At 43.5% G+C, this 25,548-nt stretch overlaps 2 protein-coding genes and 1 pseudogene across 2 annotated transcripts; all 3 read right to left on the bottom strand.

Moving 5' to 3' along the window:
* Positions 1 to 2,961: 2,961 nt before the first annotated feature.
* LOC127683030 (TD and POZ domain-containing protein 1-like) lies at positions 2,962 to 4,032 on the bottom strand. The gene has a single exon (XM_052179885.1). It carries the CDS (start codon positions 4,030 to 4,032, stop codon positions 2,962 to 2,964), a length of 1,071 nt encoding a protein of 356 aa, XP_052035845.1.
* A 4,623-nt stretch (positions 4,033 to 8,655) lies between these two features.
* LOC127683599 (uncharacterized) lies at positions 8,656 to 15,879 on the bottom strand. Its single transcript, XM_052180927.1, has 3 exons — positions 15,738 to 15,879; positions 10,085 to 11,474; positions 8,656 to 8,736 (listed from the first exon to the last, which is right to left on the bottom strand). The coding sequence occupies exons 2-3, from the start codon at positions 11,117 to 11,119 to the stop codon at positions 8,656 to 8,658; spliced, it is 1,116 nt and encodes a 371-aa protein (XP_052036887.1). The 5' UTR covers positions 11,120 to 11,474; positions 15,738 to 15,879.
* Positions 15,880 to 18,172: 2,293 nt separating this feature from the next.
* Positions 18,173 to 19,231, bottom strand: LOC127683032 (TD and POZ domain-containing protein 1-like; annotated as a pseudogene).
* Positions 19,232 to 25,548: the final 6,317 nt, after the last annotated feature.

Here is a 25,548-nt window from a genome sequence, read left to right as displayed (position 1 = left end):
CACTGACCTCTCCCGCTGGCCGCCCGGAAGCACCACCTGCCTCCTTCAGGACCTGGAGATGTGGCACTGTTCCCACGGTTCTTAGGAGCATTCCCTCTTAGTTGATTACTATGCAAATCTTCTTTCCTTTTGTTCCACCTCTAACTCCCCCCCCCCCCAGCCCTGCCTTAATTTGCAGGGCAGAGCTAACTAGCCACAGTCTCCTCTGACCCTGGCTTCTATTACCGATTAATTTTTCTTTTACCTTTCTATATTTTTGCTTTACTTTTCTCTCCCAGGGCGTACTCCACCCCCCCCCCCGTCCCTTTCGCAGATCTAGAGTCCTTGGAAGGGCCTTTTTCCTTGGGTGCACCCTTTTCTCTTTTTGACCACACCGGTCTTATTACACCATTCTATTTCTGACAGATTGTCCTGAATCTCTTCCAATACCTTCTGCCCTGCTCGCCTCCGCTAATTGAGGAGAAAGGTGGGAGAGATCAAGGCCAAACATGCCTCTTAAAACCTTATATTAAATCCACTGCAGTTCTGGATTCCTTACCCTGTAACCAGGGCGTCCCCTCGGTGCCAGCAATGATAAGGCATCTCTCGGGTTTCAGCACCAGATGTCCCCTGCTTTTCGTCTCGCCAGCAAGAACATACGCAGGACACTAGGACTGTTCTGCAGCCAAGCCTTTATTTGATGCTTTTTGTGGAGGAAGACCCCGTGCCCAAGATGGACGCTGTTTATATACCCCTTGGCGTGGCGTGTACACACCTGATTGGCTGTTTACTCATGACCTCATTTGAATGCCGTGGGATGGGCAGAGATCTGGCACGAAGATACTCTTGCACTTGTGCAGGTAGCTTGTCCACTAAGAAAGCAGAGCTGGCACAGTGGAAGCTGGTGCCATCTCGAAATGGCGCATACAGCCCCAGCTTTCCACAGGGGCCCTGAAGACCCTGAGGGGAAGTACAAAGTCTAAATGGAATAAAACACAGGAAAGAATAGAGCTATCTTCAGAGGTTTGGGGCTCTGATCCTGCCCACCACACAGGAGCTCTTCCACATGCCTTACATTTTGTGAACACTCAGACTCCTGAGCAGTTAAGGAAAGCACCCCTTCCCTGATCATGTTTATGGTAGCATTTGTAAGACCAGTGCAAGGGTAAATAGTATCTATGCAGAGAATTACATGATCTCTTATTTATGCAAGATTGTCCCTAGTAAGCAAAGTGTCGTGGTGATGGTTATTCTTCTAGTCTGCACTACTTGTGGACATACTAAAGTGGAAAGCATGCCTTTTCCTTTTTTTTGTTTTTTTGTTTTTTTTTTCAAGACAGGGTTTCTCTGTGTAGCCCTGGCTGTCCTTGAACTCACTTTGTAGACCAGGCTGGCCTCGGAAATCTTCCTGCCTCAGCCTCCTAGGTGCTGGGATTAAAGGCATGTTCCAGCAGTGCCCAGCTTAATTTTTTTCTTAAGTTGAAGTATATAGATCCAGTTCTAATACAGATTCCTCTGGTCGAAAAACATATACATTTAATCTGAGAAAAACATATACCTTTAGTCTGAGTCTTGAGGCAGAAAAACACATACCCTTAGTCCAGATCTTCAGACTAGAAGACACTCCCTTAACTAGGCCACACCTTCTACTGGAGCCCCACAATAAGCATTAAGAAGAAGGAAGCTTTTTTCTTTAGCTTCCTGCTCACATCTCAATAGCATGCCCATTCCTGGATGGAGCTAGAGAACATCATACTAAGTGAGGTAACCCAGACTCAAAAGGTGAATCATGGTATGCACTCACTAATAAGTGGATATTAACCTAGAAAATTGGAATACCCAAAACATAATCCACACATCAAATGAGGTACAAGAAGAAAAGACTAGTGGCCCCTTGTTCTGGAAAGACTCAGTGAAGCAGTATTTGGCAAAACCAGACCGGGAAAGTGGGAAGGGTTGGGTGGGAGGACAGGGGGAGAGAAGGGGGCTTATGGGACTTTCGGGGAGTGGGGGGCAAAAAAGAGAAAATCATTTGAAATGTAAATAAAAAATATATCTAATAAAAATATTTCTACGTTGATTGAAAGTGGAGTTATATTTTCTGGTAAAATTGAAGACGTACATGAAAAAAAAAAAGAGCATGAGGGTGGAGTTCTCCTTTTCCAACATTAAATTCCAAGGAAAAAGACCAAGGGTTTCTAATATTGGTAGGAGAGTGAGGGCTCTGTTCAAACATCCACAGCTGAGCTAGGCTGCTGGGACTACATGTTACTTCTCTGAAATAAACATCTCTGGAAACCACAGACTGATTTCAAAAGTTTTATTCATCTTGTATTTTATTTGGTTACGGTTTTGTCTACAGAGTTCTTTGTGGCCATGGAGACAAGAGGAGGGCCTCAGATCCTCTGAATCACCAGTTCCGGGTGGTGAAAAACTCTCCTATGTGTGCTGCAAACTTAGCTAGAGTTCTCTGAGAGAGCAGTAATTGCTTTTGCAGCCGAGTTCCCTGAAACTTGAATGTTTAAAAAGAAACTCTTCATTGTCTTTTCTTCTCTGATGAGGAAGCAATCATGGTTGATTTCTCCTTGCCAATGGTCACAGTCATCTCGTCTGTTCAGTCCAAGGCAGAAGTGTTTCTCCAAAGAAACACAGTTGTTCTCTGCCTAGGGCCAGCTCTAAATTGAATCACAGTTTCCAAACAATCAGACGAATTCAAACAGAACAATTAACATCATCGATGTCATGTAGAGTGTCCCAGACTGCAGTGCTGCCTATTGCTCACCTACCATTTCAGTATGTATAATATATTGCAGGTGTTTTAAATCCTGAGACACCATGCTGCCATTCCCCTGATAAAGTGCAAATGCTCCCTCAATACCATTGTCTAAGCAGAAGTCATTGGTAACAAAACTGGTTGTTGCTGTTGCAAAAGAGGTGCAAGTCACAGCTGTCCATCTTCTGAGATCACTTTAGGCATTTAAATCATGGCTCCAAAGAAGGACACTGTGCAGGAGCCAGGGAGCAGAAAGCTTCAGCCACCAAGGGGGGATGTGACTCCACCAATGACTTCCACCCTGAGGTCTTAGAGATCTCATAGGCAAAATCTGTAATGAAATCCAGGGCCTGAGTCTTCATCCACTGTGTTCTGTGGAGGTCAGCCAGGATGAGAGTGTATGCAGCATTCTCCACAGAGAGGATCCTGCAGAGGGCATCTTCACACATGGCCTTCAAGCCCTCCAGGCCACACCTGTCAGCAGCTGCCAGCACACCAGCAGCCATGGAGTAGCTTTTGAGGTTTGGTGCCTTCCCTGTGTAGATGAAGCCCATCATCTCCTGGAAGACTTGGGGTTCCAAGTCATGAATCTCAATGAGGTTTTTTAGTCTCTCCTGCATTTCATGTTCAAACATGGCTCTGAAAACTGGAGAGCGAGCTGCTAGGATGGCCTTGTGAGCCCTGAATTCATGGCCACCTACCAATGGGGAGCAGTCTGTGAAGATGGAATTCTCCCAAAGCTCCCCTAGGTCCTCTGCCAATACATGCCTTGGATCCTTGATTGCAGGTGTCATGTTCTGTCCAGGCACGCTAAAGATGGTTCCCGCTATGCTCACCTTGCAGCAGATGGTGAGCTGGTCTTCAGGGAGAAGGAAATGATGATGGGAGAGGAGGAAATCTAGAAGGATGAAGTCTTTGAATCCCTTGTGTTGGTATTGCCAAAAGCTTACAACACTGGGGTTCTTCCTACTTTGACATTTCTCTCCTTGGGAATTTATGATCCAGAACTCAAACGTTGCCCAAACTGGGCACACGGGACAGCTGAGCAATCCCAGGTCAACTGACAGGTAATCTTTGCTTTCTTTATCAACTCCATTTGGGTATACTGTCAAACACCATGCCGCTTCCTCATTGGCCTCTGATGAGAACTCTGGGCTTCTATTCTCTTTCTGAATTCCATCCATGCAAAATGAGATGTTGCTAATGGTCCACTCATAGCAGATGTTTTTTACTCTGATCTGTGTGGAGCCCCAGCTCTTGGCTTCCATGCCCGCTGACATTTCTGTTGGAGGTAGTTTGGAGGTTAACGTTGATCTGAAATGAAGAACTAGCATTTATTGACTCTTCATCCTGATGCATACAATTACATATACTCTTTAGATTTTATTTTAGATTTCTCCTAAATTCTTTCTCTCTGCTGTTTTTCTCTCTGTGTCTCTGTGTAACTCTCTCTGGTTCTCTGTGTCTCTCTTCACCCCTCTCTGTCTTCTCTCTCTCTTTCTCTCTCTCTCTCTGAGTGTATATCTGTGTGTGTTTATTGAAAATACAGAATTAATTCCTTTATATAAATAGAAAGAGGATATATGAGAATAACATAAATTCAACTAATATAACAATGACTACAGTCAGTACTTACTTAGTCCACGAGGTTTGAAGTCTCAGGTTTTCTTCAGTATATGCTGGTATTCTGAAGTAGAGTCTAATGCCAGTGAAGAAATGGGCTTGCTAGTAAGATGAGAGCAGGCAGGCAAAGACAGGAAGTCTCCTTCTTCATATGCTTATATAGGCCTCCAGTAGAAGGCGTGGCCCTATTAAGGGTGTGTCTTCAAGTCTCAACTTCTGGATTAAAGGTGTTTGTTTTCCTGCCTGAAGACTCAGATTAAAGGTGTGTGATTTTCTACCCTAAGAATCTGTGTTTGAACTGGATCAATCTATTTCAATTTAATCAAAACAAGCTTTTAAAAGATGAGCCCTCCATTTTATATGTTACATGAGTCCACAGGTAGTCTGGACAATAATAGCCATCACCAGTGTACTTTGCTTACTGAGACTTCAGACTTCCATAAATGAAGGTATCATGTCAATCTCTGCAAAGCTATTATTTACTCCTGTGCTGGTTTTACATTGATTTCTGCCATAAACCTGATCAGGGAAGGGATGTTTTCCTTAACTGGTCAGGAGTCTGAGTGTTCACCAAATGGAGGTCATGTGGAAGAGCTCCTGTATGGTGGTCAGGAATCAGAGCTCCAAAACTCTGAAGATGGTTTTCTTCTTTCCTGTGTGTTATTCCAATCAGGAGCACAGACCTTTTGATCACTCCTCCCAATTTGTGTGGTGGTAGTCTTGTACTTCCCTCCGAGGAAACCCTTCTTCAGAACCAATTAGAACAGTGGTTCTGGAATATAATAAATGCTTCTCTCTCTCTCTCTCTCTCTCTCTCTCTCTCTCTCTCTCTCTCTCTCTCTCTCTCTCTCTCTCTCTCTCCCCCCCCCTGTCTTTATGGGTGTGTGTGTGTGTTTGTGTGTGTGTGTGTGTGTGTGTGTGTGTCTTTCTGGTTTTATGAGACAGGGTTTCTCTGTGTAGCCCTGGCTGTCCTGGAACTCACTTTGTAGACCAGGCTGGCCTCAAACTCAGAAATCTGCCTGTCTCTGCCTCCCAAGTGCTGGGATTCAAGGTGTGTCGCACCACCACCTGGCTGGATTCTCCTTTTTTCAATTTTTATTTTATTAATTTTTATCTGAAATTCTGCCTCACTGCAGTGCTCCCCTCACAGTTTTTCAGCCCTCCCCCATCTCCTTTGCCTTTGAGAGGGTGCTCCCCATGCATTCCCCCTCCCTGGGGCATTAAGTCTCTATAGGATTAGGCACATCCTCTTCCACTGAGGCCAGACAAGGTATGCCTGTACTTCATTTGTGCTTGGGGCATCAGACAAGTTCATGTATGCTCTCTGGTTGGTGGCTTAGTCTCTGATGGCCTCCCAAGGTCCAGATTATGTGATACTGGTCATCTTTTTAGAGTTGCCATCTCCTTTAGTTCCTTTAATCCTTCGCCTATCTCGTCCATAGGGTTCCCCTACTACAATCCAATACTTAGCTGTAACTGCATTTCAGTTAGCTGTTGGTAGAGCCTCTGAGAGGACAGTCATGCTAGCCTCCTGCATGGAAAGTAGTGCATTAGTAGCATATGTGTGTGTGTGTGTGTGTGTATGTGTGTGTGTGTGTGTGTGTGTGTTTTCTGCCCAAACAGCATTACATGTAAATATTTACTGCAAATAGTCAATGTCCTGGTTCAAATATTCTGCTTTATGAAACATTATAGGAGTGGCTCCTGCATGACTGCCAGAAGCTGGTAGATGGAGTACATTTTCATGTGAACCATCTTAAAACATTGGCTTACAGTGTGGATTGCAGCAGAGTGAGTAAACCCTGGTTTTGTGTTCTGGCTTTTTTGCCATTATTTATTTGTTTTTCAATTTTAATTAAATATTTTCTTGATTTTCGTTTGAAAGGTCCCCTTTGCTCATTTCCCCTCTGCAAAGCTCTATCCCATCCCCCTCCCTCTGCTCACTAACCCACCCACTCCAGCTTCCCTGACCTGGTAGGGGTACCCTAAGGCAATGAGCCTTCAAGGGTCCAAGGGTCTCTCCTCTCATTGATGTCTGTTCAGGGTGTCCTCTGTTACCCATGTGGCTGGAGTCATTGTTTCTTCCATGTGTACTCTCTCATTTGTGCTTAAGTCCCTGAGAACTCTGGGCTTACTGTTTGGTTCATATTGTTGCTCATCCTATGGGGTTGCAAACACCTTCAGCTCCTTGGGTCCTTTCTCTAGTTCCTCCATTGAAACCCTTGCCCCGTTCAATGGTTGGCTGTGTGCATCCCCCTCTGTATTTGTCAGGCACTGGCAAAGCCTCTCAACGGAGAGTTATATCTGGCTCCTGTCAGCAAGCACTTATTGGCATCCACAATAGTGCCTGGGTTTGTTAACTGCATATGGGATGGATCCACAGGTGGGGCAGTCTATGGATATCCATTCTTTTACTCTCTGCTCCACACTTTGTATTTCTTCCCATGGGTATTTTGTACCCCTTGTAAGAAGCATCAAAGTATCCACACTTTCGTCTTCTTTCTTCTTGAGCTTCATGTGGTCTGTGAATTCTATCTTGGGTATTCTGATCTTCTAGGCTAATATCCACTTATCAGTGAGTTGGTCTTGAAGTCCTCTATCAGCACCATGCAATGTGATTTTAAATTCAAATCTTGCTCTGTCGTATATTCAGTTACCCAGGACATGCTGTGGTGGGAGAACTGGCTTCTGATGATGCCAAGTAGCCTTGGTTTTTGTTGGTAGGGTTCTTGTGCTTGCCTTTTGCCATCTTGTTACTTTTGGTGTTACATAGTTCTGTTGTTTCTGTGTTTCTGACTGGAGCTTGTACCCCCTGTGGTCCTGTAAGCCTGTGCCAGAACTCCCGGGAGCCCAGCTCTCTTCTGGTGGGACCTGTGCACAGAGGGCTGTGGAGCAGCCTCAGCTCCATGGTACAGATAGCTCAACTTTTTTTTTTAAATAATTGCTCAACCTCTGTCATTGTTTTTTTCTTTCATTTAATGTTTGCCTGTTTGTTTGTTTTAGATATTAATTTATTTATGAAGAATGACATCAATTCAAATAGACCTATTTTCCAGAACAGCCCTACTGTGTATCCTAGGGTACCACTTCAGTTTAGGTTCTTCTGCCTCTGTCTCTTGAATATCATTTTCAGGGCACCTCTTTATCTTCAGAGTTGATCTTTTGGGGAGTTATTTCTTTCTTTCTTTTTTTATTTGATGTATTCTTTATTTACATTTCAAATGATTTCCCCTTTTCTGGGTCCCCACTCCCCGCAAGTCTTATAAGCCCTATTCCCCCTCCCTGTTCCTCCAAGACAGGGTTTCTATGTGTAGTCCTGGATGTCCTGGAACTCACTTTGTAGACCAGGCTGGCCTCGAACTCAGATATCTGCTTGCCTCCTCCTCCCAAGTGCTGGGATTAAAGGCGTGCTCCACCACCACCTGGCTAAAATAAACTTATCTTCTGTTCCCCTCTGCATTGGTGGTCATTAGGCAGGGGGTGGTTTTGTAATCTGGGGGTACAGGTGTGTTGGTGGAATAACCTGGTCTTGTTGAGGGTGTAAATTGAAGATGCTGGTCTTATTGGAGATTGGCTTAGAGAGTGAAGCTAGGCTCAGGTTTTGTTGAGGGGCAACTTGGAAACTAATTCTAGGTGCCAGGATGTTAATTTGAACAGATTTTTTAAAGTGGCATCTGAACTTCAAAGATTTGACCATACATCAGGAATATCTGCATTCTCTAGTCTTACTTTTTGGTGTTCAAGTTTCTGATCCTGGATAACTATTCTTGTTAGCTAAATTGTATCAATGAATAATGTGGATTTTGTAATTAAAACACACCCCACAGAAAGCAGAAGCAAAGACAGTTGTTGATCTAGCTTTTATTAATTAGGCAGCATATTTAAAAAAAACCTGCAGAGGGTTTAGAGGTTAGGGAAAGGTGTTTGAGAGATTTAGTGATAGTGGCAGAGAGAGTATTTAATAAAAGAGGACTACAAAAGAGAAAAAAGTTAAGTGGCCAGAAGCAACAGACTCCAGACCCATCAAAAAGTCTGCTGGCAGTCAAGGAAAAACCAGAAGACTGCAGGAGGTGCCTAAAACAGATAGCTTCAGAGGAAGGAGGTAAGGGGGCCTGTCCCGCGCTTTTCTTCTCACCAGCAAGAACGCACGCAGGACACTAGGATCCTTCTGCAGCCAAGCCTTTATTTGATGCTTTTCGTGGAGGAAGACCCTGTGCCCAAGATGGACACTGTTTATATACCCCTTGGCGTGGCATGTACACACCTGATTGGCTGTTTACTCATGACCTCATTTGAATGCCCCGGGACAGGCAGAGATCTAGTGCGAAGATACTCTTGCACTTGGGCAGATAGCTTGTCCACTAAGAAAGCGGAGCTGGCACAGTGGAAGCCGGTGCCATCTCGTAATGGCGAATACAGCCTCGGCTTTCCACACCTCACCCTTATTGTTTTATTAAAAAATGCAAGCCACTCTGTAATGGATGAAGGTAGAGGTCGAATCCCTAGTAAGGTCAGTAAGAGCACCACGTACAGAAAAAACCCTTAGGTTCCTTCTCCCAGGGTTGTTCTGACCTGCACTTGTGCGGTTTTTCCTAGGGGAGGGACACTTGGATACGCAACCCTCATGTAATTCGACTTGTCTTCTAAGAGTGTCTAAATCTCTGAACAACCCTTATGCGGTGCTTAGCCCGACAATCCATCAGAGTGAACGACTTACTCACTCATCCCTGTGCAATGATTCTAACCTCTAGGAGTGCTAGAGCCGAGCAGTCCAGTGCTTGTAGGATTATTTTAACATGGATAACCAGATCTCTGGGGAGGTGCCTTGATTAATAGCCGCAAGTGCTTGAGCAATCACAAGCTTGTCACGTCTTTGTTGAGATCTGAGTTTGCAGACCGGTCAAAGCATGAACACGCATCCACAGCTTAAGACTGCGCCAAATAGACTCACCCCCACCCACTCCTTAAAGTAAGAAAGGCTGAAGTGGTCCAGGAAGAGAGTCCCTCTGTCAGCGACAGGTCCACTCGAGTCGAATTGATAGCCACATTTGCCCAGAGAGATGACCAGCCATATTCTCATAGGTGAACTCAGTGAGTTCTTCATTAGCATGTAAGTGAGATAAGGAATGCAGTACTCTGCATATGTGTTCCATTGATTTACCACTAGGCAGCAGTATGTGGCCAGCGCCATCTTGTAACAGAGAAGAACAAAGGGTGTCTCACTACATAGTTTGTATAGTACTATATGCTCAGTGTACCCTGGAGCGAAGGCTTCTAAGATTATAGAGAGGCCAGCCACACCGAGACGTCTTTCTGAGTGTCCATAGCTGCAAGAGCCTGAAAAACTACAGCTCTATGAGCTGCATGATCTCGTCTAATATGGCAGAAGCACCAAAGGCAGATGAAGGCTGCTAGGCACATAAGGGCGGCTATAGCTAACAACCCAGCCCACTCTTTGTTCCAAGAAAAGGCACTGGAGATCCACAAGGTCAGGTCCTCCATGGTGATTGGCTTCAGTATTGTGGCATTAAGCAAAGCTATCTGAAATACAAGATGTTTGTTTAATAATTCTCCCTCAAGAGACCAATTTCCTCTGGGGAATTCACTGATATTGTACTGACTTTCTTTTAGAACTGTCATATTTACCTGAAGGGGAGTAATACACAATCCTGGGGTATGTTTAACGCAAGATACCTGCACAATTGTTACAAGTGCATCAGTTTCTTCTTGTACAATATCTACTCCCTGATTCAAAAGTCGTATTCCAGTTTCTAAATGGGAAGTATATTGATTTTGGGTTTGTAAGGCTCCTGCAGACTGCTCAACTATACTATTCACTACCTCTGCAGTCTGCACTTGAGACGCCATGGCAACTGCAGCAGTAGCAGCGGCTGCTGCAGATATAGTAATGGCTGTAATAATGGCAGCAGTAATACCAAAATCTCTCTTGACATGGAACAATTGTCCTACAGGGAAAGTGTCTGGGTCTTCTATAACTGGAATGGGCACAAACATGGGTAGGTGAACTACCAAGGCAGTATCGTTGCCGCCATCCCAACATTCTGATAGATAGCATTGTGTATGGGTACTGTTACAATCTAGGTGATCACTAGACACATCAGTACTAATAAGGAAGAAAAAGGGTGGTTTGAGGCAAACCGGGGCAGGGGAATAACTCACGTTTTGCAAAAGTAAGTTTATGGATATATTAAGAAGTCTGACTGCCCTTCTTTTAACGTTCCTAACAGCAGATATATTATAAAGGAAAAATTCTTCTCCCTTAAGGCGAGCAAGAGGAGTTAATGAGGTAAAAGCATTTTGATAATTAGCCAAGATCCAATCATACCATGGCCATGTATTCTGCACTCCCGTATGATTCCAAGTAAACCTATATTGTCCTACAGGTGGAGAGAAACTAAATCCTGGGATAATTGACCTATCTCTAGAGGAAGGTGATTGGCATTGTGTCGTCTGTGGAGGGAAATTCACAAAAGGCATGCAATTAGGCAGTAGTATCTTTTGAGGGAAAAACTGCTGAGTGTAAACAATTCCCGGTTCTCCTGGTCTAAGGCCATTATGTAGAAATAAAAGGGTAGTTACGTTAATATTAGAAGAACTGCGTCTACCTCCATCTCCTTTTGCAGCTCCTTGACCAACTTCTGAAAGTGTCACTGCCAAGATGCCTGGGGAGGCTTGATAATCCTTGAGAGGATCTATCCAATGGCCCAAGGTGCCATTGCCCATCCATATGCATGGCAAAGAGCTATTTTTAACCGTAAAACATAAGGTTCCTGAGAGCGAATAATTTGAGGCTGTATACAAAGACGCAGGTTCTCCCGTCGGCTTAATTCATGGGAGACCATTGTCACAAGAAGTGGAAAACAATGTAGGCAGCAGGGTGGAGTTATAATGAACAGGGAGTGGTATGGGCCAGGCTTTTGCTATGGCCCAAAGTGTGAGCTTCTCTGTCAACACTAGGGGGAGACAAAGTATCCGGCTCAGCATCCCTGAGTACTGGAATCTCAGCATCTTCTCTGCTCTTTTGAAGTATCACTTTTCGTGTCAGTTGTTCTGGCACCCAAATGGGATCGTTCCGGTCCTGTGGGAAAACACAAACAGCTCCCCTAGATCTCGTTATGAAGGGATTTGTGCCAACTCATAAATTGGGCAATATATTTTTCCATTTTACCATTTCTTTTGGCCTGGCAGTTTCTGAACAGTGTCGGTCAGCAGCAGTATGGCCCTGGTCATCAAGATTTAGAAAATTAAGAGTAAAGAGTGCCATGGAAACAGCTACTCTTGGTACCGGGAGCAGAGCCTCCTCGATCCCCCCTTTTTGTTTAATTATGTAAGATTTGAGAGTGCGGTGGGCGTGCTCTATAATGCCCTGACCTTGGGGGTTGCAAAGAAGGCCATGAATTAACTGTTCGTTTATTTGTTTGTAGAAAGACTGGAATGACTGAGCAACATAAACTGGACCATTATCTGTTTTTAACTGACAAGGCTGCCCCCAGGCAGCGCATGCTTTAAGGCAATGTCTAATTACATTGCGAGCCTTCTCTCTACTCATAGTAGTAGCATGGATAATGCCAGAGCATGTATCCACAGAGACATGAACATACTTTAAAGTTCTAAACTTAGATATATGAGTCATCTCTATCTGTCATAATTTTAGGGACAATAGGACTTTTGGATTAACTCTTAGACCCGGAGGATGGTGAAAAACTATACATAGTTGGCACTCCAGCACGATCTGTTGTGCATCTGCACGAGAAGGATAGAATTTTTGTTGTAATATCCTAGCTGAAACATGAAATTGTTGATGAAATTTTCGTGCAGCTTCCAGGGATGAGGCCATAAGGGCATATTCCATTCTGGTGCTTCGATCAACAAGGTCATTGCCCTTATTCAGCGGGCCTGGCAGACCAGAATGGGCTCTAATATGTTGTATAAAAAATTTTGAATCCCTGGACCAGATAATTTTTTGTAATTCCTTCATAAGTTGACTTACTGTACTAGTAGGTTTTATGGAGCCAGCTACTTCTAATATCTTAACAGCATTTACCACATAGGATGAATCCGAAAGTAAATTAAATGGAAAGGAACATTTTTTGAAAACTTCTAACACAATTTGTAACTCAACCACCTGTGGGGGGCCAGGCAGATATTGGCACAAAACGGGCTTATTGTGCTCGATCATAAAAGCTCCACAGCCTGTTTTAGATCCGTCTCTAAATATATTGGGGACACCCGGCAAGGGTGCTTGGGCAGTTACTTTAGGAAACACTACAGGATGTTCCTTAAAAAATGAAAGCATAGGATGTCTGAGATAATGATTATCTATTAATCCATCAAAACAGCAGCGCAATATGGCCCAGTCATCAATCGTCCCACACAAGACCTGCACCTGGGAGGCAGTATAGGGAACGACCAGTGATGCAGGATTTTTCCCAAAAAATTGTAGAAATTGTTGTATCCCTAGAAGGGCCAATTTAGCAACTGCAGTAGGATAATGATCAATAGATTTTGCTGGTGAGGCTCTAGGATGCACCCACAACAGGTGACCTTCCTGCCAAAGCAGGCCTGTAGGCTGCCAAAAGGTAGACAAAATGTATAAAGCAATTTTCTCTCTTTCTTTGTAGTGAAACAATACTGTGTCTTGTAACCCTTGTTCTATTCTTTTGAAGGCTACTCTAGCCTCCTGTGTTAATATTTGGGGTGAATCTAAGGCCGAATTTTAATGCCTTTATAATTTCTATAGAGCCTTATTAATGTTTTATGGGTCTAAGTTTAAAACTTTGTTTTGAACCACATCTGTATGAATCTGTTAAAAATGTTGTTTTGGCCATAACTCTCTAGGTGAAGTCTGTAAGATAAGGCCAGACTTATACCCATGAATCTTGCAAGGAGCAGCCTGTAACCAGACCCCACTATATGAAGGTCAAATAACAAAAGTCACCTGTAATATCAAAGCATAGCTGCAATTTTTTGAAGGCAAAACCCAGTTTTAAATACTCTTTTCTCCTTAAAATAATAGCAAACATATTATTTTCATATTGCACAGTTTGTCTATCAGCTTGTGTGTTTGATTGTATGACAATGTAACTTATTGAAGAGACATTACTTTAAGTCTTATTTCTTATAAGTCTGAGTTCTAGGATAAGAATCACATAAAACATTATGTCAATTTAAGAATACCTTAGAGACCTGTATTTCTTGGCTTCTGTCTTTCCACGTGTTGCTTAAGATAGCTTTAACCTTAAATTGTTAGTTTTAAACTTACATTTTGTTACCCTCATTATATTTTTTAAATCATGTCCAAGAACTTATGAGTCAATACCCGATAGTCAAGGCATGTAAAACATTTGTACCTTTAAGACCAATTAGAAATAAAGATGAAGCAATTACACAAATCTCATTAATTTAAACCAAGTACATATATATTTTTCTAGCTGTAATTCCAGGGGAATAAAACACCTTGAACCCAACCATCACCATGGTAGAAACTTTTTCCAGGAGAATTAACCATTAAGTTTGAGGCTGTTGGCCTCTTAAAAGTAGCTTTTTTTCTCCAGCTATGTTTAACTCATAGTTAAGAATGTGAAGCACCTTTAATCATCTTCTTCTGTGTAAATTGCAGACTGGCAGGACTGCCAGTAGATCACGCCTTTTTTTACCATTTTATTTTTTCTTTTTAACACATAACATAAACACAACAATCATTCAGCACTCAAACAACATGAATTGACACACATATAGACAAGTTTGGTGCACCAAAGATAGGCAACAGATAGAAATGGAACTTGATGGCCCAAATAGATCTCAAATACCTTAACCAGAACTAAGAATATCTCCATAAGGATTCAGAGAGAAAATGGGACGTCTCCCATTTTCTTCTGTTTCTTGGAGAGTTTTAAAATTAGCTTTTAACCATTATTATTATTATTACTATCATTACTATTATTATTAGTATAACTATTATTATACTATTTGATACCATGTCCTGTACATGGAAAAACTGCTTTTCTTTGAAATCTGCTTTTTCTCTTATTTAAGAGTTAACTCCTTGTCTTCTTTTTCTTCTGGGAGTTCTGCTAGAGAAGGAAGGAAATAGATAGTGGCAACCACTGATAGTTATTGTATAGTGTCTTGCTTTTTTAACCCATATTAAGTTTACAAAAAGAGAGAAAGGTTTAAAAAATGTGAGACCAGGTATCTTGGCCATGTGGAGAGAGGTAGGAGGGGAGGAGAGCCCAGGAATTTCTTTGTCCGGCCGTTTTAACTGTCCCTGACTTATAAAGAATAAATTTTTCTCTAGAGAATTTAGCTCGGGTAGGCTGCATAAATTCCTCAGGTGTGATCCAGCCTTGCGTGGAAGATTTAAAATACCTTTTAAAATTTTCTTTTAAATCTCGTAGCTCCTTTAAGAGACCTATTAAAGCAAGCTCTTCCTCCCTATGGGAGCTCTGAAATGGTTTCCTCCAGCTAGAGGTTTCGCCTGGGCCAGCCCGCCCCTGCCCCCAAACTTCTGGGCTAAAGGAACACAGGAGGAGAAGGGGGGAAGGGTGCGCTGAGGAAATGCCTTTCTGGTAAGGAGGCGGGGCTGGCATACGGGAATGACACCCTGCTGCCTTGGCGGGAATTTACCTTTGTCTTTGAATCTCTTTTTCTTTTTAAGTACCGCGGCCTCTAACTTGCCTAGGAGAGCCTGAATTTCTTTTTTGCTGTGGGAAATCTTCAGATTCTGTTTGTCTCAAGCGCCTGAGGCTAGGATATAGCAACCCTCTCCTGTCTTTCTTTTCCAAACGGGCTTAATTAACCAGGCAGAGTAATAAGGTGCCTGTCGCTTTAAAAACAGGCATGAGAACTTCTTACTTAAAGTTCCCATGGTTCTTAACTGCAGAGCATTCCCTCTTAGTTGACTACTATGCAAATCCTCTTTCCTTTTGTTCCACCTGGAACTTCCCCCCCCCCAACCCCCCCCCACCTTAATTTGCAGGGCGGAGCTAACTAGCCACAGTCTCCTCTGTTGGTGGCTTCTATTACCGATTAGTTTTTCTTTTACCTTTCTATATTTCTGCTTCACTTTTCTCTCCCAGGGCGTATTACCCTCCCACCCCTGCCCCTGTCACTTCCACAGATATAGAGTCCTTGGAAGGGCCTTTTTCCTTGGGTGCACCCTTTTCTCTTTTTGACCACACCGGTCCTATTACACCGTTCTATTTCTGACAGACTGTCCTGAATCTCTTCCAATACCTCCTGCCCTGCTCGCCCCCGCTAATTGAGAAAGGTGGGAGAGATCAAGGCCAAACATGCCTCTTAGAACCTTATATTAAATCCACTGCAGTTCTGGATTCCTTACCCTGTAACCAGGGCGTCCCCTCAATGCCAGCGATAATAAGGCGACTCCAGGGTTTCAGCACCAGATGTCCCGTGCTTTTCGTCTCGCCAGCAAGAACGCACGGAGGACAATAGGATCGTTCTGCAGCCAAGGCTTTATTTGATGCTTTTTGTGGAGGAAGACCCCTTGCCCAAGATGGACGCTGTTTATATACCACTTGGCGTGGCGTGTACACACCTGATTGGCTGTTTACTCATGACCTCATTTGAATGCCCGGGACAGGCAGAGATCTGGCGCGAAGATACTCTTGCACTTGTGCAGGTAGCTTTTCCACTAAGAAAGCAGAGCTGGCACAGTGGAAGCCGGTGCCATCTCGTAATGGCGAATACAGCCGCGGCTTTCCACAGGGGCCCTGAAGACCCTGAGGGGAAGTACAAAGTCTAAATGGAATAAAACACAGGAAAGTATAGAGCCATCTTCAGAGGTTTGGGGCTCTGATCCTGCCCACCATACAGGAGCTCTTCCACATGCCTTACATTTTGTGAACACTCAGACTCCTGAGCAGTTAAGGAAAGCACCCCTTCCCTGATCATGTTTATGGTAGCAATCTGTAAGACCAGTGCATTGGTAAATAGTATCTATACTGAGATTTACATGATCTCTTTATTTATGCAAGATTGTCCCTAGTAAGCAAAGTATCTTGGTGATGGTTATTCTTCTAGTCTGCACTACTTGTGGACATACTAAAGTGGAAGGCATGCCTTTTCCTTTTTTTTTTTTTTTTTTTTTTTTTTTTTTTGGTTTTTTTCAAGACAGGTTTTATCTGTGTAGCCCTGGCTGTCCTGGAACTCACTTTGTAGACCAGGCTGGCCTCGAACTCGGAAATCTTCCTGCCTCTGCCTCCTAAGTGCTGGGATTAAAGGCGTGTGCCAACAGTGCCCAGCTAAATTTTTTTCTTAAGTTGAAGTATATAGATCCAGTTCTAATACAGATTCCTCTGGTCGAAAAACATATACATTTATTCTGAGAAAAACATATACCTTTAGTCTGAGTCTTGAGGCAGAAAAACACATACCTTTAATCCAGATCTTCAGACTAGAAGACACTCCCTTAACTAGGCCACACCTTCTACTGGAGCCCCACATAAAGCATTAAGAAGAAGGAAGCTTTTTTCTTTAGCTTCCTGCTCACATCTCAATATCATGCCCAGTCCTGGATGGAGCTAGAGAACATCATACTAAGTGAGGTAACCCAGACTCAAAAGGTGCATCATGGTATGCACTCACTAATAAGTGGATATTAACCTAGAAAATTGGAATACCCAAAACATAATCCAAACATCAAATGAGGTACAAGAAGAAAGGAGGAGTGGCCCCTTGTTCTGGAAAGACTCAGTGAAGCAGTATTGGCAAAACCAGACCGGGGAAGTGGGAAGGGTTGTGTGGGAAGACAGGGGGAGAGAAGGGGGCTTATGGGACTTTCAGAGAGTGGAGGACTAGAAAAGAGGAACTCATTTGAAATGTAAATAAAAAATATATACATTAAAATTTTTGTATGTTGATTGAAAGTGGAGTTATATTTTCTGGTAAAATTGAAGACATACATGAAAAAAAAAGAGCATGAATGTGGAGTTCTTTTTTTCCAACATTAAATTCCAATGAAAAAGACAAGGGTTTCTAATATTAGTAGGAGTGTGAGGGCTCGGTTCAAACATCCACAGCTGAGCTAGGCTGCTTGGACTACATGTTACTTCTCTGAAATAAACATCTGTGGAAACCACAGAATGATTTCAAAAGTTTTATTCATCTTGTATTTTATTTGGTTAAGGTTTTGTCTACAGAGTTCTTTGTGGCCATGGAGACAAGAGGAGGGCCTCAGATCCTCTGAATCACCAGTTTCAGGTGGTGGAAAACTCTCCTATGTGTGCTGCGAATTTAGCTAGAGTTCTCTGAGAGAGCAGTAATTGCTTTTGCAGCGAGTTCCCTGAACCTTGAATGTTTAAAACGAAACTCTTCATTGTCTTTCCTTCTCTGATGAGGAAGCAATCATGGTTGGTTTCTCCTTGTCAATGGCCTCAGTCATCTCTTCTGTTCAGTCCAGGGCAGAAGTGTTTCTCCAAAGAAACACAGTTGTTCTCTGCCTAGGGCCAGCTCTAAATTGAATCACAGTTTCCAAAAAATCAGACAAATTCAAACAGGAGCATTAACATCATAGATGTCATGTAGAGTGTCCCAGACTGCAGTGCTGCCTATTGCTCACCTACCATTTCAGTATGTATAATATATTGCAGGTGTTTTAAATCCTGAGACACCATGCTGCCATTCCCCTGATAAAGTGCAAATGCTCCCTCAATACCATTGTCTAAGCAGAAGTCATTGGTAACAAAACTGGTTGTTGCTGTTGCAAAAGAGGTGCAGGTCACAGCTGTCCATCTTCTGAGATCACTTTAGGCATTTAAGTCATGGCTCCAAAGAAGGACACTGTGCAGAAGCCAGGGAGCAGAAGGCTTCAGCCACCAAGGGTGGATGTGACTCCACCAATGACTTCCACCCTGAGGTCTTAGAGACCTCATAGGCAAAATCTGTAATGAAATCCAGGGCCTGAGTCTTCAGCCACTGTGTGCTGTGGAGGTCAGCCAGGATGAGAGTGTATGCAGCATTCTCCGCAGAGGGCATCCTCACCCATGGCCTTCAAGCCCTCCAGGCCATACCTGTCAGCAGCTGCCAGCACACCAGCGGCCATGGAGTAGCTTTTGAGGTTTGGTGCCTTCCCTGTGTAGATGAAACCCATCATCTCCTGGAAGACTTGGGGATCCAAGTCATGAATCTCAACGAGGTTTTTTAGTCTCTCCTGCATTTCATGTTCAAACATGGCTCTGAACACTGGAGAGCGAGCTGCTAGGATGGCCTTGTGTGTCCGGAATTCATGGCCACCTACCAAGAGGGAGCAGTCTGTGAAGACGGAATTCTCCCAAAGCTTCCCTAGGTCATCTGCCAACACATGCCTTGGATCCTTGATTGCAGGTGTCATGTTCTGTCCAGGCACGCTAAACATGGCTCCCGCTATGCTCACCTTGCAGCAGATGGTGAGCTGGTCTTCAGGGAGAAGTAAATGATGATGGGAGAGGAGGAAATCTCGAAGGATGAAGTCTTTGTATCCCCTGTGTTGGTATTGCCAAAAGGTACAACACTGGGGTTCTTCCTACTTTGACATTTCTCTCCTTGGGAATTTATGATCCAGAACTCAAACTTTGCCCAAACTGGGCACACGGGACAGCTGAGCAATCCCAGGCCAACTGACAGGTAATCTTTGCTTTCTTTATCAACTCCATTTGGGTATACTCTCAAACACCATGCTGCTTCCTCATTGGCCTCTAATGAGAACTCTGGGCTTCTAATCTCTTTCTGAATTCCATCCATGCAAAATGAGAAGTTGCTAATGGTCCACTCATAGCAGATGTTTTTTACACTGATCTGTGTGGAGCCCCAGCTTTTGGCTTCCATGTCCCCTGACATTTCTGTTGGAGGTTGTTTGGAGGTTAACGTTGATCTGAAAAGAAGAACTAGCATTTATTGACTCTTCATCCTGATGCATACAATTATATATACTCTTTAGATTTTATTTTAGATTTCTCCTAAATTCTTACTCTGTGCTGTTTTTCTCTCTCTGTCTCTGTGTAACTGTCTCTGCTTCTCTGTGTCTCTCTTCCCCCTCTCTGTCTTCTCTCTTTCTCTCTCTCTCTCTGAGTGTATATCTGTGTGTGTTTATTGAACATACAGAATTAATTTCTTTATATAAATAGAAAGAGGATATAAGAGAATAACATAAATTCAACTAATATAACAATGACTACAGTCAGTACTTACTTAGTCCACGAGGTTTGAAGTCTCAGGTTTTCTTCAGTGTATGCTGGTATTCTGAAGTAGAGTCTAATGCCAGTGAAGAAATGGGTTTGCTAGTAAGATGAGAGCAGGCAGGCAAAGATACAAAGTCTGCTTCTTCATATGCTTATATAGCCCTCCAATAGAAGGCGTGGCCCTATTAAGGGTGTGTCTTCAAGTCTCAACTTCTGGATTAAAGGTGTTTGTTTTCCTGCCTGAAGACTTAGATTAAAGGTGTGTGATTTTCTACCCTAAGAATCTGTGTTTGAACTGGATCTATCTATTTCAATTTAATCAAAACAAGCTTTTAAAAGATGAGCCCTCCATTTTATATGTTACATGAGTCCACAGGTAGTCTAGACAAGAATAGCCATCACCAGGGTACTTTGCTTACTGAGACTTGAGACTTCCATAAATGGAGGTATCATGTCAATCTCTGCAAAGCTATTATTTACTCCTGTGCTGGTTTTACACTGATTTCTGCCATAAACCTGATCAGGGAAGGGATGTTTTCCTTAACTGGTCAGGAGTCTGAGTGTTCACCAAATGGAGGGCATGTGGAATAGCTCCTGTATGGTGGTCAGGAATCAGAGCCCCAAAACTCTGAAGATGGCTTTCTTCTTTCCTGTGTGTTATTCCAATCAGAAGCACAGACCTTGTGATCACTCCTCCCAATTTGTTTGGTGGTAGTCTTGTACTTCCATCCAAGGAAACCCTTCTTCAGAACCAATTAGACCAATGGTTCTGGAATATCATAAATGCTTCTCTCGCTCTCTCTCTCTCTCTCTCTCTCTCTCTCTCTCTCTCTCTCTCTCTCTCTGTGTATGTGTGTGTGTTTGTGTGTGTGTCTCTCTTTCTGGTTTTTTGAGACAGGGTTTCTCTATGTAGCCCTGGCTGTCCTGGAACTCACTTTGTAGACCAGGCTGGCCTCAAACTCAGAAATCTGCCTGCCTCTGCCTCCCAAGTGCTGGGATTAAAGGTGTGTGGCACCACTGCCTGGCTGGATTCTCCTTTTTTCAATTTTTATTTTATTAATTTTCATCTGAAATTCTGCCTCACTGCAGTGCTCCCCTTACAGTTTTTCAGCCGTCCCCCATCTCCTTTGCCTCTGAGAGGGTGCTCCCCATGCATTCCCCCTCCCTGGGACAATAAGTCTATATAGGATTAGGCACATCCTCTTCCACTGAGGCCAGACAAGGTATGCCTGTCCTTCATTTGTGCTTGGGGCATCAGACAAGTTCATGTATGCTCTCTGGTTGGTGGCTTAGTCTCTGGTGGCCTCCCAAGGTCCGGATTATGTGATACTGGTCATCTTTTTAGAGTTGCCATCTCCTTTAGTTCCTTTAATCCTTCGCCTTACTTGTCCATACGGTTCCCCTACTACAATCCAATGCTTAGCTGTAACTGCATTTCAGTTAGCTGTTGGTAGGTAGAGCCTCTGAGAGGACAGCCATGCTAGCCTCCTGTCTGCATGGAAAGTAGTACATTAGTAGCATGTGTGTGTGTGTGTGTGTGTGTGTTCTGCCCAAACTGCATTACATGTAAATATTTACTACAAGTAGTCAATGTTCTGGTTCAAGGATTCTGCTTTCTGAAACATTATAGGAGTGGCTCCTCCATTACTTCCAGAAGCTGGTAGATGGAGTAGATTGTCAGGTGAACCATCTCAAAACATTGGCTTCCAGTGTGGATTGCAGCAGAGTGAGTAAGCCCAGGTTTTGTGTTCTGGCTTTTTTGCCATTATTTATTTATTTTTCAATTTTAATTAAATATTTTCTTGATTTTCATTTGAAAGGTCCCCTTTGCTCATTTCCCCTCTGCAAAGCTCTATCCCATCCCCCTCCCTCTGCTCACTAACCCACCCACTCCAGCTTTCCTGACCTGGTAGGGGTACCCTGAGGCAATGAGCCTTCAAGGGTCCAAGGGTCTCTCCTCTCATTGATGTCTGTGCAGGCTGTCCTCTGTTACCCATGTGGCTGGAGTCATTGTTTCTTCCTTGTGTACTCTCTCATTTGTGCTTAAGTCCCTGAGAACTCTGGGCTTGCTGTTTGGTTCATATTGTTGCTCATCCTATGGGGTTGCAAACACCTTCAGCTCCTTGGGTCCTTTCTCTAGTTCCTCCATTGAAACCCTTTGCTCAGTTCAATGGTTGGCTGTGTGCATCCCCCTCTGTATTTGTCAGGCACTGTCAAAGCCTCTCAAGAGAGAGTTATATCTGGCTCCTGTCAGCAAGCACTTATTGGCATCCACAATAGTGCCTGGGTTTGTTAACTGCATGTGGGATGGATCCACAGGTGGGGCAGTCTATGGATATCCATTCTTTTACTCTCTGCTCCACACTTTGTATTTCTTCCCATGGGTATTTTGTACCCCTTGTAAGAAGCATCAAAGTATCCACACTTTCGTCTTCTTTCTTCTTGAGCTTCATGTGGTCTGTGAATTGTATCTTGGGGATTCTGAACTTCTAGGCTAATATCCACTTATCAGTGAGTTGGTCTTGAAGTCCTCTATCAGCATCATGCAATGTGATTTTAAATTCAAATCTTGATCTGTGGTATATTCAGTTATCCAGGACTTGCTGTGGTGGGAGAACTGGCTTCTGATGATGCCAAGTAGCCTTGGTTTTTGTTGGTAGGGTTCTTGTGCTTGCCTTTTGTCATCTTGTTACTTTTGGTGTTACATAGTTCTGTTGTTTCTGTGTTTCTGACTGGAGCTTGTACCTCCTGTGGTCCTGTAAGCCTGTGCCAGAACTCCCGGGAGCCCAGCTCTCTTCTGGTGGGACCTGTGCACAGAGGGCTGTGGAGCAGCCCCAGCTCCATGGTACAGATAGCTCAACTTTTTTCTTTTTTTAAATAATTGCTCAGCCTCTGTCATTGTTTTTTTTTTCTTTCCTTTAATCTTTGTGTGCTTGTTTTTTTTAGATATTAATTTATTTATGAAGAATTACATCAATTCAAATGAACTTATTTTCCCAGAACAGCCCTACTGTGTATCCTAGGGTACCACTTCAGTTTAGGTTCTTCTGCCTCTGTCTCTTGAATATCATTTTCAGGGCACCTCTTTATCTTCAGAGTTGATCTTTTGGGGAGTTATTTTTTTCGTTCTTTTTTTATTTGATGTATTCTTTATTTACATTTCAAATGATTTCTCCTTTTCTGGATCCCCACTCCCCGCAAGTCTTATAAGCCCTATTCCCCCTCCGTGTTCCTCCAAGACAGGGTTTCTATGTGTAGTCCTGGATGTCCTGGAACTCACTTTGTAGACCAGGCTGGCCTCGAACTCAGAAATCAGCTTGCCTCCTCCTCACAAGTGCTGGGATTAAAGGCGTGCTCCACCACCACCTGGCTAAAATAAACTTAACTTCTGTTCCCCTCTGCATTGGTGGTCATTAGGCAGGTTGTTCTTTTGTAATCTGGGGGTACAGGTGTGTAGGTGGAATAAACTGGTCTTGTTGAGGGTGTAAATTGAAGATGCTGGTCTTATTGGAGATTGGCTTAGAGAGTGAAGCTAGGCTCAGGTTTTGTTGAGGGGCAACTTGCAAACTAATGCTAGGTGCCGGGATGTTAATTTGAACAGATTTTTAAAAATGGAGTCTGAACTTCAAAGGTTTGACCATACATCAGGAATATCTGCATTCTCTAGTCTTACTTTTTGGTGTTCAAGTTTCTGATCCTGGATAACTATTCTTGTTAGCTAAATTGTATCAATGAATAATGTGGATTTTGTAATTAAAACACACCCCACAGAAAGCAGAAGCAAAGACAGCTGTTGATCTAGCTTTTATTAATTAGGCAGCATATTAAAAAAAAAAACCTGCAGAGGGTTTAGAGGTTAGGGAAAGGTGTTTGAGAGATTTAGTGATAGTGGCAGAGAGAGTATTTAATAAAAGAGGACTACAAAAGAGAAAAAAGTTAAGTGGCCAGAAGCAACAGACTCCAGATCCATCAAAAAGTCTGTTGGCAGTCAAGGAAAAACCAGAAGACTGCAGGAGGTGCCTAAAACAGATAGCTTCCGAGGAAGGAGGTAAGGGGGCCTGTCCCGCGCTTTTCTTCTCGCCAGCAAGAAGGCACGCAGGACACTAGGATCCTTCTGCAGCCAAGCCTTTATTTGATGCTTTTCGTGGAGGAAGACCCCGTGCCCAAGATGGACACTGTTTATATACCCCTTGGCGTGGCGTGTACACACCTGATTGGCTGTTTACTCATGACCTCATTTGAATGCCCTGGGACAGGCAGAGACCTGGCACGAAGATACTCTTGCACTTGGGCAGATAGCTTGTCCACTAAGAAAGAAAGCAAAGCTGGCAGAGTGGAAGCGGGTGCCATCTCGTAATGGCGAATACAGCTGCGGCTTTCCACACCTCACCCTTATTGTTTTATTAAAAAATGCAAGCCACTCTGTAATGGATGAAGGTAGAGGTCAAATCCCCAGTAAGGTGAGTAAGAGCAACATGTACAGAAAAAACCCTTAGGTTCCTTCTCCCAGGGTCATCCTGACCTGCACTCGTGCCGTTGTTCCTAGGGGAGGGACAATTGGACACGCAACCCTCATGCAACTCGACTTGTCTTCTAAGAGTGTCCAAATCTCTGAACAACCCTTATGGGGTGCTTAGCCCGACAATCCATCAGAGTGAAAGACTTACTCACTCATCCCTGTGCAATGATTCTAACCTCTAGGAGTGCTAGAGCCGAGCAGTCCAGTGCTTGTAAGATTATTTTAACATGGATAACCAGATCTCTGGGGAGGCACCTTGATTAATAGCCGCAAGTGCTTGAGCAATCACAAGCTTGGCACATCTTTGTTGAGATCTGAGTTTGCAGACCAGTCAAAGCGTGAACACGCATCCACAGCTTAAGACTGCGCCAAATAGACCCACCCCCACCCACTCCTTAAAGTAAGAAAAGGCTGAAGTGGTCCAGGAAGAGAGTCCCTCTGTCAGCGACAGGTCCACTCGAGTCGAATTGATAGCCTCATTTGCCCAGGGAGATAACCAGCCGTATTCTCATAGGTGAACTCAGTGAGTTCTTCATTAGCATGTAAGTGAGATAAGGAATGCAGTACTCTGCATATGTGTTCCATTGATTTACCACTAGGCAGCACTATGTGGCCAGCGCCATCTTGTAACAGAGAAGAACAAAGGGTGTCTCACTACATAGTTTGTATAGTACTATATGCTCAGTGTATCCTGGAGCAAAGGCTTCTAAGATTATAGAGAGGCCAGCCACACCGAGACGTCTTTCTGAGTGTCCATAGCTGCAAGAGCCTGAAAAACTACAGCTCTATGAGCTGCATGATCTCGTCTAATACAGCAGAAGCACCAAAGGCAGATGAAGGCTGCTAGGCACATAAGGGCGGCTATAGCTAACAACCCAGCCCAGTCTTTGTTCCAAGAAAAGGCTCTGGAGATCCACGAGGTCAGGTCCTCCATGGTGATTGGCTTCAGTCTTGTGGCATTAAGCAAAGCTATCTGAAATGCAAGCTGTTTGGTTAATAATTCTCCCTCAAGAGACCAATTTCCTCCGAGGAATTCACTGATATTGTACTGACTTTCTTTTAGAGCTGTCATATTTATCTGAAGGGGAGTAATACACAATCCTGGGGTATGTTTAACGCAAGATACCTGCACCATTGTTACAAGTGCATCAATTTCTTCTTGTAGAATATCTACTCTCTGATTCAAAAGTCGTATTCCAGTTTCTAAATGGGAATTATATTTATTTTGGGTCTGTAAGGCTCATGCAGACTGCTCAACTATACTATTCACTACCTCTGCAGTCTGCACTTGAGACGCCATGGCAACTGCAGCAGTAGCAGCGGCTGCTGCAGATATAGTAATGGCTGTAATAATGGCAGCAGTAATACCAAAATCTCTCTTGACATGGAACAATTGTCCTACAGGGAAAGTGTCTGGGTCTTCTATAACTGGAATGGGCACAAACATGGGTAGGTGA

This window comes from Apodemus sylvaticus, chromosome 4 (assembly GCF_947179515.1).
Source record: "Apodemus sylvaticus chromosome 4, mApoSyl1.1, whole genome shotgun sequence".
In the NCBI taxonomy this organism is placed as follows: Eukaryota; Metazoa; Chordata; class Mammalia; order Rodentia; family Muridae; genus Apodemus; species Apodemus sylvaticus.
The sequence above is the reverse complement of the archived record's forward strand: the minus strand, read 5'-3'. Positions and strand labels throughout refer to the sequence as shown.

What these genes read in the sequence shown, in the direction of transcription:
- LOC127683030 (XM_052179885.1), bottom strand. Translation starts at nt 4,032, where the DNA reads ATGTCAGCGGGCATGGAAGCCAAGAGCTGGGGCTCCACACAGATCAGA.
- LOC127683599 (XM_052180927.1), bottom strand. Translation starts at nt 11,119, where the DNA reads ATGGGCAATGGCACCTTGGGCCATTGGATAGATCCTCTCAAGGATTAT. An exon ending in AAGAAGAAACTGATGCACTT is followed by an intron (nt 8,737 to 10,084) that starts GTAACAATTGTG and finishes CCGCTTTCTTAG; the next exon opens with TGGACAAGCTATCTGCCCAA.